Source organism: Octodon degus, unplaced genomic scaffold, assembly GCF_000260255.1.
Source record: "Octodon degus isolate 3935 unplaced genomic scaffold, OctDeg1.0 scaffold00100, whole genome shotgun sequence".
NCBI lineage: Eukaryota > Metazoa > Chordata > Mammalia > Rodentia > Octodontidae > Octodon > Octodon degus.
In genome coordinates this window covers 7,379,490-7,392,415 of record NW_004524676.1, presented here as the reverse complement: position 1 = coordinate 7,392,415, position 12,926 = coordinate 7,379,490, and the positions used below count along the sequence as shown (strand labels likewise).

Here is a 12,926-nt window from a genome sequence, read left to right as displayed (position 1 = left end):
GCGAGTAGTGCTTGTCCGAGGAGATGCTGTGAGGACGGTGTCCTGCACTTACAGAGTGCTTGGCGCAGGCCTGGCGTGCAGATCTCAGTAACTCACCACCGAGTGAGGGTAGCTAGGACACGCCAGAGGGAGGCTCTGTGTCCAGGTCCAGCCTACAAGCAGTGAAGGCCCAGCCTGCAAGCCGGAGGCTGGACACATTCAGACAGGCCCTGCCCTGCAGCCCTTCTCGGGAGGGGCCTGGAGCTAGAGGCAGGCTCACGCAGACGGGATGGCTCAGGAGCTGACTGTGAAGGTCCCAAGCGCTGCTTTGCTTTCCAGAACGGCTTTGCTGTGGTGCGGCCCCCAGGACACCATGCAGACCATTCCACAGCCATGTAAGGCCTGGAGGCATCCCGGGGGGAAGGTGGGGACCGGCCCTCAGGGCCCGCTGCAGCCTGGACTGAGCCAGGGGCTGGGCGCAGAGGTGGTTGGAGTCCCGGAGGTATGTGTAGGGGACGGGCTGGCAGCACCCCTCTCTTTCCCCCAGGGGCTTCTGCTTCTTCAACTCGGTGGCCATCGCCTGCCGGCAGCTGCAGCAGCAAGGCAAAGCCAGCAAGATCCTCATCGTAGACTGGGTGGGTCCGGCTTCCCAGCGCCCGCAGGCCTGTGCACGGCTGTGTTCTGCCTTCTCTCTCCAAGCCTAGGTTTCCCCTTGTGCAAAATGTGGCTGAGGTTGGGCAGCCCACAGGAGGTGATGTGGGGCGGGCTGCCCTTCCAGGCTGTCCCGCAGCGCGAGGCGCTTTCGCCCTGAGTGCTGTCTTTTGACTTTGGTTGATAATCTTGGCCTTCCCTACATGTAGATGCTCAGGCCAGGCAGTCACTTATGGGGGAACAATTCCACCACATGGCTCTAGGAGCCATGATTTCTGGCCTCCCGCGTAAGATCCTGAGCTTCAGAATTGTCACTGACCTTGAAGCCCTTCCAACACATCCTGGCTTCCGTCTCTGCTTTTGAACCTGTCCTGATTCCCCGCCTCCTCCCCTGCGCAGGATGTTCACCATGGCAACGGCACCCAGCAGACCTTCTACCAGGACCCCAGCGTGCTCTACATCTCCCTGCATCGCCATGACGACGGCAACTTCTTCCCTGGCAGTGGGGCTGTGGACGAGGTGAGCACTCTGGGTCCACATTGTCCAGCCTGGCGACTCCTGCGCTCACTCTGCTCTGTCCCAGGCTGCGCATCCTGGGCAGAGGGCTTGGGTCTCCCGTGCCATCTCCCTCAAAGTGGAGTGGAGATGGGATGAGCTGGTCTTGCCGCGCTGGCGCCTGGGGCTAGGGCTCGGCAGTCCTCATGTCTCCCTGGCACCTGCTTTTCTAGGTCGGAGCTGGCAGCGGTGAAGGGTTCAACATCAACGTGGCCTGGGCTGGAGGCCTGGATCCTCCCATGGGGGATCCCGAGTACCTGGCTGCATTCAGGTGAGTTCCCAGCCCTGGCCTGGCCCCTTCCCTGAAGCACCAGGCTGGAGGTGACCTGAGGGCTTGCCAGCCTGATCTCACCCAGTTACTAGATGTGGTAGCCAGGACCGCTGCTAAAGTCATGTAGGATGAACAGCCAGTGTCACAGTATGCTGGGCAGCAGTGGGGTGAGCCAGCAGGATGCCACATTAACCACAAGAAGCTTCCCAGAGCACGGAGGAGAACCTGGGGAGATAGCTCAGTGGCATAAGTGCCTGCCTGGCAAGCACAGAGTCCCCAGTTTGATCCCCAGTACTGCAAAAACAAAAAATACACTCCAGCTGTTCTCGAGTGGTGTCCATATTGGGAAGGGTCACTCAGAAAAGGCTTCAGGTCTCCGTAAGAGCCCTTTCCCCCTTCACTCTGGTCCTCGCACTGCATTGGCAGAGGGAGCCCAGAAGCCAGTCTGGAAACCCTTTTCTGGAGATACTCTCCACGAGAACTAATTCTGCAGGACCCTGGACGAGTGTTCCGGCAGCTGTGTCCAGAACCCAGGGCTTTGGGGGGCACCAAAGCAGACCCCAGAGCCAGGTCAAGGCTAGTGAAAGGTAGCTGCTGGGTACCTGTGGAGGGAGAGGCTGAGCACGGGGTCTAGGGGGCCGTCGGCTCTTTGGTGGCAAACATTGAGGTAAGCCATGCATTTCCGGTTCCCATGGCTTCGTAGCTAGAGACTAGCTCAGCTGGCTGGCAGATTGCCCCCTGACCATGCTGGCTCGCCCCCTCACACTCACTCGCACGCACGTGTGCGCACACACACACACACACACACACACACTCACTCATGCTCCTCTTCAGCCCCTCCCATGGCCCACCCTTGGCACCTGGCTGCCTCTTGCTGGCTCAGTACTTGGGTGGCAGAGCCCTCAGGCTGTGTGAACCAAGGTGGCCCACCACGGTGGAGGAAGCCAGAGAGCACCGCAGACCCTCAGGCTTGGAGTCCTGGGAGCAGGTGCCCTCAGGAAGGCTGGCAGGAGCTGGGCGGCACAGGTCGGCGCCCGGGCTCTGCCCAGCGGCTCTGCCCATGCACTGGCCCAGTGTGGTGACACCTCCCTTCGTGCAACCCTCAGGACAGTGGTGATGCCCGTCGCCCAGGAGTTCTCGCCCGACCTGGTCCTGGTGTCCGCCGGGTTTGATGCTGCTGAGGGACACCCAGCCCCACTGGGTGGCTACCGCGTTTCTGCCAAGTGTAAGGGGCCTGCAGAGGGAGGGTGTGCAGACGGGAGCCAGACTGGGGGGCATGGGTGGTGCTGCCTGCATCTGATGATGGGCAGGGCTCCGTGCGGACTGCAGTACTCAGGGTGACCAGCCCCGGAAGCCCTGGGGCACAGACCAGCACACCCAGGCTGAGGTCTGCTCAGCGCCCACGCTGCGCCACACAGATGTGACCCAGTCGGGGCCCTGGAAACCCAGCCGAGTGGTTTCTGGGCTGGACAGGCCACTCCAGCTGGGGGGTGGGGCCGCGCTCTGGACAGTCGGGGCTGGGCAGGCACAAAGGAGCCGGGCCCTGGGCGTGAGGCACAGACCAGGACTTGGGCCCTGACTGCTCTGCGCTTCGAGTGAGGACACTGGGTTGGCGCATGATTCCATGTGACAGCACATGGCTCTGCCTCATGTTGATAAAGGAGGAAGCAAGCGGGGCCACCGCAGAGCCAGGGACGGGTCCAGCTTGCCCTGCCCCTGCACACTTCCATTTCTCTACCCACCCCTGCAGGTTTTGGGTACATGACGCAGCAGCTAATGAGCTTGGCAGGTGGTGCCGTGGTGCTGGCCTTGGAGGGTGGCCATGACCTCACTGCTATCTGCGACGCCTCCGAGGCCTGTGTGGCTGCTCTTCTGGGCAGCAAGGTAAGTTGCTTGCACCTGCTGCTCTGGCTTCTGTGCGCTGGGAGGCAGGCTGTCCCAGGACTGTCCTGGGAGTGAGCTGGGAGATGGGATGGGGTGGCAGTGGCGTGGTCCGTGGGTCTGTGGCCAGTGTGCCTGCGCTATACCTACCTCCCAGCCAGCAGCACACAGCTGTTTGTATTCAGAAGGCCAAGGTCCTTGCAGGGCCCAGAGTGGGGCTGTGGTCCCAAAGGCGGGGTGACTGAGGGACTGATCTTGTAGGTGGATCCCCTGTCGGAGGACACCTGGAAAAGGAAGCCCAACCTCAATGCCATCCGCTCCCTGGAGGCTGTGATCCGGGTGCACAGTGAGTGCGGGTGGGCTGCTCTGGGGCCTCAGGGTCCACCACCCGTGGTTGGTTCCAGGGATGCCCGCGTCAGCCACGCGAGAGGCGCTGCTCCAGGTCGGGATAGGGCTCCCGCAGCTTGGCCACCTACAGCCCTGGACTGGGACCAGGCCAGCAAGAGAGCCAGCCAGGTTGCTGTTCTGGCCTTCACTCCTGGCCTTGGGGCTCTCGGGAGCTCTGTGTGCTCAGGGGCCGGGTCTGAGAGTAACCCCCACATTGGCAGCATCTTAGCTTCAACCTCAGCATGATGTCTACTGAACAGGCTCCAGGGCTGCAGGAGGGGATGAAGGGATCCCCCATACCAAGAGCTTAGTTGGGGAGGGAACACAGCCTTGTGGACACCAGGCCCTCGGGGAGCCCTGCTGCAGGCGGGGATCTGTGCTGGGATGCTCCTTGTGGGCAGCCAGTAGGGTGAGCTCTAGTGATCCTGACAGCTGTGTGGGGTGGCTGCAACCAGGCTGGGCCCAGGGCTACACTCCTGTTGCCGGCACGTGCCCCTTTCCTACTGGGGGCTGCTGAGGTGGACCACCCAGGCACAGCGGGCCCTGCTGGCAGTCTCAGGACGCCAGCACACGTTGGAAATGGCCTCAGCAGGGCTTGGGCCAGGCTCAGGCAGCCACAGACACCCTGCAGTGCGCTGCCCTGCTCCGCTCTCCCTCAGGGCTGTGGGACCAGAGCTGTTGCATCGAGGGCGAGGGCAGGGGTGGGAGGGAAACTCACCTCAGGCTGGGGACATGCACCCTCCTTGTTCTGGGTGAGAGGGACCGGCTCGTCCCCCAACCTTCCTCATCCAGCTCCCTGCTCCAGGTAAATACTGGGGCTGCATGCAGCGCCTGGCCTCCTCGCCGAACATCTGGGTGCCCAGCGTGCCTGGGGCTGATGCAGAAGTCGAGGCTGTGACTGCACTGGCATCCCTCTCTGTGGGCATCCTGGCTGAGGACAGGTAACACTGGGCCCCGACCTGCCCTGGCCTCTCCGCCCCTTCATCCTCCCACCTGAAGCAGCCTCGGAGCCCCGAGGCCACCCTGAACCACTCTCGCTTGGCAGCAGGGCTGCGGGGCTGCTCCACCAAAGCCTGCCTGCAGCGCTCACCTGTCCTGCCCCCAGGCCCTCAGAGCAGCTGGTGGAAGAGGAGGAGCCCATGAATCTCTGAGCCTTGACTCGGATCAGCTGCCGCCTGGCCCCTCTGAGGCTGTACCACCGGCCCCATCCCAGGTCTCCAGAGATTTTGGGCAGGTAGTGTGGCGCCAGAGAACAGCCAGCCTTAACCATCGTCCCACCAGGGAGCATGAAAAGGACCCCAGGTGTAAGATAGGGACCAGAGGGGACCCTGAGGAGGCACTAGGTGCCAGCCCCAGCAGGGCTTACCTGAGAACAGGGGCCCCTGGGTGTGGGCCCGGCCTCCGTCAGGACCGCACAAGGAGGACTGGCTGGGTGGGCCCAGCCTTAACCACTATCCTCGGCTCTGCAGACCCCCGACTTTGCACACAGGCTCCACGCAGAAATGTGAACTTGGCCCAGCCAGGGCGGCCCCTCCCAGGTTCTGCAGGGTGGCTTGGAGGAAAGGGGTTCCCTATTCTGAGCACGGGGGAATCACGGCCCCCAGTGCCCTGGAAGCTTCCTCACCATGGGCACCAGGAGCCTAAGACATTCCTGGAGCGGGCACCACGGACCTCCCACCCAGCTGCTGCCCCCACCGGAGACCACTGTGTCTGCCACCTTGGTCCCCAGTGGCACGGACAGGCGCTTTTACAGCCCTGTGCGTTCCAGTCCAGCGGCGGCAAGGCCTCATCTCCCCTCAGCAGCTCAGCGGGACCCACGGCTCCCTTGTTGCTGCTCCCACAGCCTCCCGTTTTCTGGGGTCTCCGCCACCCCTGCACTGTCTCACGCCCCACACAAGACTCGCACAGCTGTGGGGAAGAGGGTGGGAGAGTAGACGGACATGGGAGGGGAGCCTGCCCTAGCCATGTTTCTGAGGCTTTTGGGGTCCCTGCCTGGGGCCAAGAAGGAAAGTATTTGTGCGTGCCTGTGAGTGTGAGTGAGCATGTGAAAGTGTGTGAGTGTCTTCCCCAGGACCCAGCATTCCCATGTACGTATGCATGTTTTTGTAAAAAAGAAAAAAAAAAAAAAAAAAAAAAAAAAACGGAAAAAAATCTGAACAATAAATGTTTTATTTGCTTTAATGTCCTGTAAGCGTTAAGTGCCATTGGAGGGCATCCACGCACGGCCGGCCAGGCCCCTCCAGCTCGGCCCTGCAGAGGGCTGCCACTCTGAACTCAATGTTGCTGCCCCACCCTGCGCTGCCCACCCCATCAACAGAGGGCCCTCCCAGGGACACGGGAGCCAGTGCCCAGTGGGCTCACCTGGGCCTGTGCCCAGCTGTGACCGCGTCTGGGGCCACTGTTTAATCAGTAAAAGGTGCTCAGGTTAGACATGTCTGATTCCTTCTTCCAGAGTGGGAGTGCTAAGCAGAGCAGCAAGAGCTGGGGTTGCCAGAGGGGGTCCTCCTGCCCTGCCTTTCCAAGGCCCCAGCCTGGGAGGCACAGTAAACTGCAAGGGTTGCTGAGGCTGCCTGGGGGTCAGGGAGGGCCCAGCTGCTGGGCTGTCCTGGGCCCAGAGGACCCGAGAAGGACTGAGCAGCAGAACCTGCCATGCCCCTCCCCAGGACACAGTTGGGGGAAAGAGTTCTTAGCCAGAGACCCCCAGCCACCCCTCCTCACCATCGCTCCCACAGCACCCTGGTTCTGCTCTATGCCTTCCCATGAGAAACCCATCAGGGGCCTGTCTGGTATGAATGACTGACAGCTACACAGATGAGGCAGAGACCCTGGGGCAGGATGCGTAAGTGGGAAAGGAATACATGTACACAGTGGCAAGTTCACTTGAAGGACATGGGCACTTGGAGCCCTCCGCCTCACACAGGTCCCTCTGAGGGCATCGGAGGGCAGCTGGCCAGAAGGCAGTGAGTGGGCTGGGGCGCCAGGTGCTGGGCAGTGAGGAGGCATGGGGCTGGTGTAGATGTGAGACAGGACTGGGGTGGCAGAGCCCCAGGGAGACCAGCTCTGTAGGAAGGGGCAGGGCTCTGGGGAATGTCACCCCTCAGACTGATGGCTTAGCCACCTGAGCCCCTCAGAAGCAGAGGCGACGGGCTGGGGTCCTGGGGTCTCTACATTGTCCATGTGGCCTGTGCTCCCTCTGCCTCAGCCAGAGAGCAAGCCACCTGTTCCTGCATGGGTCATGGCCTCACCACCCCGCCCAAGGCCCCGACGTTGTCATCTGGGCCCCAGTTACACTGATTCTCCAACCCATACTAAGAAAATAGAATCACTTGGAAAGGCCTGAAGCTGCCCTGCAGCCAGCCCGATGGGCAACATGGAAGCCCTCCCCCAAAGGGGACCAAAGGGCTTCCTGGAAAGCCACGCCAATCTGCCGATCCTGATCCTGCTGTGTGTCTCTGCCCCAGTTCTGGGTCCCCAGGAGCTGGAGCAGGCCTGCCCCAGGCCTCAGAGGCTGCGCTGTGTTCAGGTCCGGAGGCCCCAGGCTGCAGTGACCTCGTCCCCAGGTCAGAAGTCACTCAGAATGCTGATGTCGGCAAAGTCGGCCCGGTAGCGGTGTGCATAGAGGCCAAGCAGGAAGGCCCACTTGAAGGAAAGGAAGCTCCAGATACAGGACAGGTAGTAGCTGGTAGGGTCTGTGAAGCCTGCAGGGAAGTGGAACCCAGAGTGACTCACAGGCCATGCCCCAACATCACCCGCCCATGGAAGACCCGCAGGGCTAGGGGTCAGGGCACTCTGGGGCGTGCGGGCAGGAGTGTGTGTGGGCCTGGCCTTCTGCGGGCCGCTGCAGGTGCATGTGGTCCACGGCTCAGCTCTAGAGAACTTGCTTTTCAGCATCAACTGCCTGGGGCAGAGGAAAGGGCCTTGGGCTCCTCCCATCACAGCCACCAGGGGGCACCCCCTTCCAGAGCTGGGCAGAGCCTGGAAGGTCTGCCCAACTGGGGCAGCTTGTACATGCATGCTCTGTGCCCAACACAACACACTAACGCCAATGACTCCTGTCCCAAGCAGCTGGGACTGTCATTCCTCCCACTCCAACTGAAGCAAGCCCAGGGACGGGCAAGTTTGGTGAGCTGCCCATCTCTGGGACTGGAGCCGAGGCCAGGACCAGACTGCGGGCTCTTACCCCTCCCCACCCCCCACTGTCCCAAGACGGCCCTCACTCTGGTGCTGTGTGATGGCCAACGTGAGGAAGGTGCAGAAGGCAGCCACGGACACGGCCGAGAAGAGCACACCCACGAAGAAGAAGCCGCGCAGCCCCTTGAGCCAGGTCCTCCAGTAGTCCTGCATGTACATCATGTGCGTCACCAGGACCCACAGTGCCAGCACACCTGAGGAGAAGATCTGTCAGCAGGACGCAGGCAGCCACCTGCCACGCCACAGCTCCCTGCTCCCCTGGCCTCCTCCGGGACCCTGCGCCACACTGAGAAGGCGAGCCTTTGTCGCTCCTGACTGGAGCTTTCCAGGGAGTGTGAAGTCACGACTTGACGCAAATCCCCAATTCCAGGCCTCCCCTGCCTCAGGGTTGCAGGCCCCCACCTTCAGCTCTGGGACAGCAGGGCCCTCCCAGGTCCTCTGCAGCCGTCTTGCAGAGTCCAGCCGCCATGATGCCCAAGACCGTGCTGCACGCTCGGCATGGCTTCCTCCCATGGCGTCCCCACAGCAAGGGCAGGCCCTGGAGCTCTCTCTGCACCCGGCCAGGCACTGCCTAGGGTGGCAGCTGCTACTCAGCCCACACAATAGCACGCGAAACAATGCTCCGTGCCAGGCAGTGCCTGCTGCGGAGGCTCAAAAATAGCACAAATAGCAGTTCCACTGGCCACAGTCTGGGGCAGGGCCACGGGCTCTCAGCAAGGGTGGAGTGAGCGAAGAGACGGCCAGCGGCACTCCTGCCAGGCCCTGGGTGCGAGCCCCCAGCTGCCACAGCCAAGTGGCAGGACAGCTCCCACAAGGCAGCTGCACAGACCAGTGTGCAGGGCCTCCTCCCGAAGGCACACAGGCAAGACATGCATCTGTTAGGGGAGAGAGGAGCCACTGGGCACGGCAGAGAGAGCTTCGTGGATCTAAGCCACTTCACTTCTTAGGCTGGGCAGCGAGTGCAAGAGCACTCATTAAATTGTGTATTGCGTTTTATTTACATGCCTGAACATGTTTTAGTTACATGTTGCAACTTTTTAAAGTCAGGGAGAAACAGGGTGGGGGGAAATAGTCAGGATGCAGCTCTGCTCTGATGACCATTCAGCCTTCCCAAACCCACGAGACTGTACCCAGAAAGGCCAGGCCCTGCACTGCCATGCCTACAGCCTGGGGTTTCTACCCTGCGAGGCCACAGGGCCACCTGCCCGCCACCGCCCTCACCACCCTGCTCAGCCTCACACCCTCGGCTGACCCCTGGGGCTGGGAGCCTGGCAGGCAGGATGGGAGGGACAAGTGTCCCCTCCCTGCCTCCCTGAGGCAGCCGCAGGTGGCAGTGTGTGCTTTGGCTCATCCTACAGGACCACAGCAGTCAGCAACCCCAACCTTGTTGGCACCAGATGACAGTTTCCTGGAAGACAATTTTTCCTCAGGACCAGGATGAGTGCGTGGGGTCTGGGGCTAATTCCAGCCCCTTACATTTGTTGCACACTCTGTCATCATGACATTAGATTCTCATATGGTGTGCAAACCTAGGTGGCCCCAAAGGGCAACTCCCGCAGGGTGGGAACTCCACAGAATCAGAGGCCTGCTGATGGACAGTTCAACATGGGCACAGCTTATCTGGTGACGCGTGATGGGTGTGGCCACAAGTACCCACCTGTATCTCACCTAACAGGCTGGGTTTGTGGCCAGGGAGTGGGGAGCCCTGATCTAGATTTTATGCCAGTCACCTGCCTCCAAAGTCTGACCCACTCATCTTGAAGCTCTCACTTGGGAAGTTGGTTTCTTTTTTGTGGGGTTGGGGTGCTGAGAGGTGAACCAGGCCTGGAGCAGGCCAGGCATGCGCTCTACCCCTGGGCAGCATGCCCAAGCTTGAGTGGTTTCTAAGAGGGCCCAGTGGTGCTGCCTGCCGTCCCGAGCGTGGAAACCATCAGATGGGCACCTAGCTGGGCCAAGCTGCTCACCCGCTCTCCCCAGATAAGCTCGGGTTTAGAGGTTCTGCAAGCCAGCCATGGGGAAAAGAAGGTCAGCATAGTTCTTCTGCGGCTCAGCACTGTGGGTCTAGAAGTGCTCAAGTAAGGCCCTGAGCCCTTCTAAGGCCCGGGGTCCTCCCCAAGCTCCCACCCCCTTATCTTCCAAAAGGGCTGCAAGCAGGAAGAAGACATCTGGGATGCATCGGGCCCCTCTCCCTGGTTCGTAAGCACCACACCCCCACTCCCAGATTCCCCCACACTGCTCCTGCCTCAGGACAAACCCATGCCAGCCTGGCGGCTCACTCCCAGCCCGGGCTCACTTCTATGCTGGACAGAAAGCTCCCCAAGTGGTCCCTGAGCAGGCGGCCGCCTCCCACCTTAGGTGGGAGGTCACTATCCCTTGGCCCTGCACCCTTTCCCAGGATGCCGTGGGACTCCAGGAAATCTGATCTGCACAAATTGGGGTCCTTGGCCCCACCTTGGTACAAGCCCATGCCAACCTCACCATCATTCTACTCCATTCCAGGGTCACCAGGGCCCTGCCCTACCTCTTAGCGCACAGGCTTGGCTGTGACAGCGTCCCCAGAAGCCTGGCTGGAGGAGAGATGCCCAAGAGGTCACAGGAGGGACACTGTCTGGGCTGATTCCCCACACCTGCACAGCCTGGCTTCTCCCCCTGCCCTGGGAGAACAGAGGCCCAAAGCCTGGGGACGCTGCTCCTTCACAGGTGGCATGGAGAGGACATGAGCTACTTAGCCTCCTAGGCAACCTTCTACTCTTGTTCTCTTGCCTTGGCCGCGAGACCCCGGGGCAGGCGAGTGTGTGCTTTGCTGCCACTCCCGCTGCAGAGCGGGCACTTGGGCCCAACACAGCTTTCCCAGGAAACCACCTTTCTCCTGCCACTTCTTTCCTGGAAGACTCCGGGTGGCAGAGGGCACTCCTGTCCCACAGCTCTGTCCCGTGTGTGTGCCTGGGGTTCCACAGCTGATCCTGTCCGGAAGCCTGAGAAGCCCTACCAGGCCCAGCACGTGGGACAGCCTGGCCGGGTCCTCCAGTGACTCAGCAATCTCAAGCTGCTGAGTCAGAAGTACAGGGCTCACATGTCAGAAACCTGCTGACACTGGGGACCAGAGGAGGAAGAAGGCTGCAGCCCGCCTGAGCACTCAGCATGGGGCCGTGTGGGGGCCCACTCAGCACGGGGCTGCGTGGCCAGGGCCTGCAACCCTCCCCCACCTATGGTTGCCCAAGATCACACCAGGGCCTGTCCCAGAAGGCAGTGAGTCCTGGGGAGCTGGGGAGCTGGGGAGGAGGCATGCCCTGAGAGCTGAGCCATGAGCACAGTGCATCAGAATGCCCCAGGTGCGGGGCGAGCGGGAGAGGCCGATCCAGACACAGCTCCTTCCCTGTGAGGAAACCGAGGCCCGGGAGGCACTGCGGTCTTCACCAGGCCGGGCCCTGAACGCACGCAGCTCTGACCCAGAGGTGGCCTGGCCCCTGCTCTCCCCACCCGTTCATCCCAGGCCCCAGCCACGCAGCCACCAGTGCAAGCTGTGCCTTCCAAAACTTCAGGGTGGGAGTGCAGGCTGTGCAGACGGGGATGCCCAAGGAGGCCCTGCAGCCCGCTGGGGTGGCACAAGGCCATCCCATCCAGGGAACCCATCCTCTCCTTCTTAGTGATCCAGTGCCTAGCTTGGCATGGTTTAGGCTGGTGCTGTCCATGCCCCTCTTACAAGCTCAGTGGCAATGAGTGAATTAGTTACTTTTAGTTATCTCATTTAAAGATATCTGGAGGATTTTGTAACAGAATAAAGTCATCATATAAAAAACCTTTACCCTTATATAAACGTTTTCCAAAGTCCTTCCTTACACATGCTATTTCATGTGGCAGTTGTCACCCTTCACAAATAATTTATGTACTCTAATTCTTGGTTTTCTTATCTGTAAAATGGGTACAACAATGCCTGCTTCAAAAGGCTGAGGTAAGGGCTGGTGAGATGGCTCAGTGGTCTAAAGCACCAACTTAGAACAAGCTTAAAGCACAGGGACCGCGGTTCAATCCCCAGCACCACATGCCAGCCAGCCCGCCCCCTGGTGGGCTGAGCTGGCCCCCCACGCACACACACGCACACACACACACATACAAATTTAAAAAAAGTAAAAAAAAAAAAAAACAAAAAAACAAAAGGCTGAGGTAAGGATCTGATGATACAATAGAAGCCAAATGCTTAACACAGCGCCTGACATGAGGGAAGCATTAAAGCAGGAATACCACTTGTCCTTTTCATACCAACTGCATGGCACAGAGAGATTAAACCTCTAGTTCAAAGTTGCATGCCAGATGCAAAGCAAGCCTGAGCCCTGGGCATGCACCACCAAGTTCCCTGAGCACCTTCTATGCCCCCAGTACAGAAAGAGGAGTGCATTGGGGTTTGGCAGAGCTGGCGGGGGGAGCCACACAGCCTGGTGGGTGCAGGGACATCAAGCCAGTAGGAAAGAGGCGTGTCTTTGCGTCAGACCCCTGTGTGGTCCAGGGTCCCCTGTGGGCTCGGGGGCTGTGGGATTCACCCTGCTGGAGGCTGTGAGATCCCGGGACTCCAGACCTCCTCCACACCCACTGATTCAGGGGGGTGTGGGCAGGGGAGGACAGGCTCCCTGGCATACAGAGGAGGTGCGGGGCACAGGGATTGGGGATCTGAGTGTGGGAGCAGCACAGCACCCAGAAGCCCAGGAACCCTGACCTTAAGAGCCCTGAGACCAGGAACTCTGGGCCTAGGATCCCAGGAACCTGGAGCCCAGAAGCTCAGGAGCCCCAAGCCCAGGAACCTGGAGCCTAGGAGCCCAGGAGCCCAGGAGCCCAGGATCCCAGGAACCTACAGCCCAGAAGCTCAGGAGCCCCAAGCCCAGGAACCCCGAGCCTAGGAGCCCAGGAGCCCAGGAACCTAGAGCCCAGAAGCTCAGGAGCCCCAAGCCCAGGAACCCGGAGCCTAGGAGCCTAGGAGCCCAGGAGCCCAGGAGCCCAGGAGCCCAGGAGCCCAGGA

General features: G+C 60.8%; 2 protein-coding genes across 6 annotated transcripts in view; one reads left to right on the top strand and one right to left on the bottom strand.

Moving 5' to 3' along the window:
- Hdac7 (histone deacetylase 7) overlaps positions 1-5,905 on the top strand; it is a 36,845-nt gene extending 30,940 nt beyond the window's left edge. For 3 of the 5 annotated variants that reach the window (XM_023723583.1, XM_023723584.1, XM_023723585.1), the window contains exons 17-25: positions 319-374; positions 527-614; positions 1,030-1,149; positions 1,359-1,456; positions 2,563-2,681; positions 3,207-3,340; positions 3,599-3,683; positions 4,530-4,665; positions 4,830-4,875. In XM_023723583.1, the coding sequence (XP_023579351.1) occupies positions 319-374; positions 527-614; positions 1,030-1,149; positions 1,359-1,456; positions 2,563-2,681; positions 3,207-3,340; positions 3,599-3,683; positions 4,530-4,665; positions 4,830-4,875 (882 nt within the window). Of the gene's footprint in view, positions 1-318; positions 375-526; positions 615-1,029; positions 1,150-1,358; positions 1,457-2,562; positions 2,682-3,206; positions 3,341-3,598; positions 3,684-4,529; positions 4,666-4,829 lie in introns of all 5 variants that reach the window. The other 2 variants (XM_023723582.1, XM_023723581.1) reach the window with 1 other exon arrangement.
- Positions 5,878-12,926, bottom strand: part of Slc48a1 (solute carrier family 48 member 1) — an 8,362-nt gene continuing 1,313 nt past the window's right edge. The window contains exons 2-3 of the mRNA XM_023723587.1: positions 7,942-8,109; positions 5,878-7,422 (exon numbers count right to left, since the gene is read on the bottom strand). Of these exons, the coding sequence (XP_023579355.1) occupies positions 7,286-7,422; positions 7,942-8,109 (305 nt within the window). The 3' untranslated portion in view covers positions 5,878-7,285. The remainder of the gene's footprint in view (positions 7,423-7,941; positions 8,110-12,926) is intronic.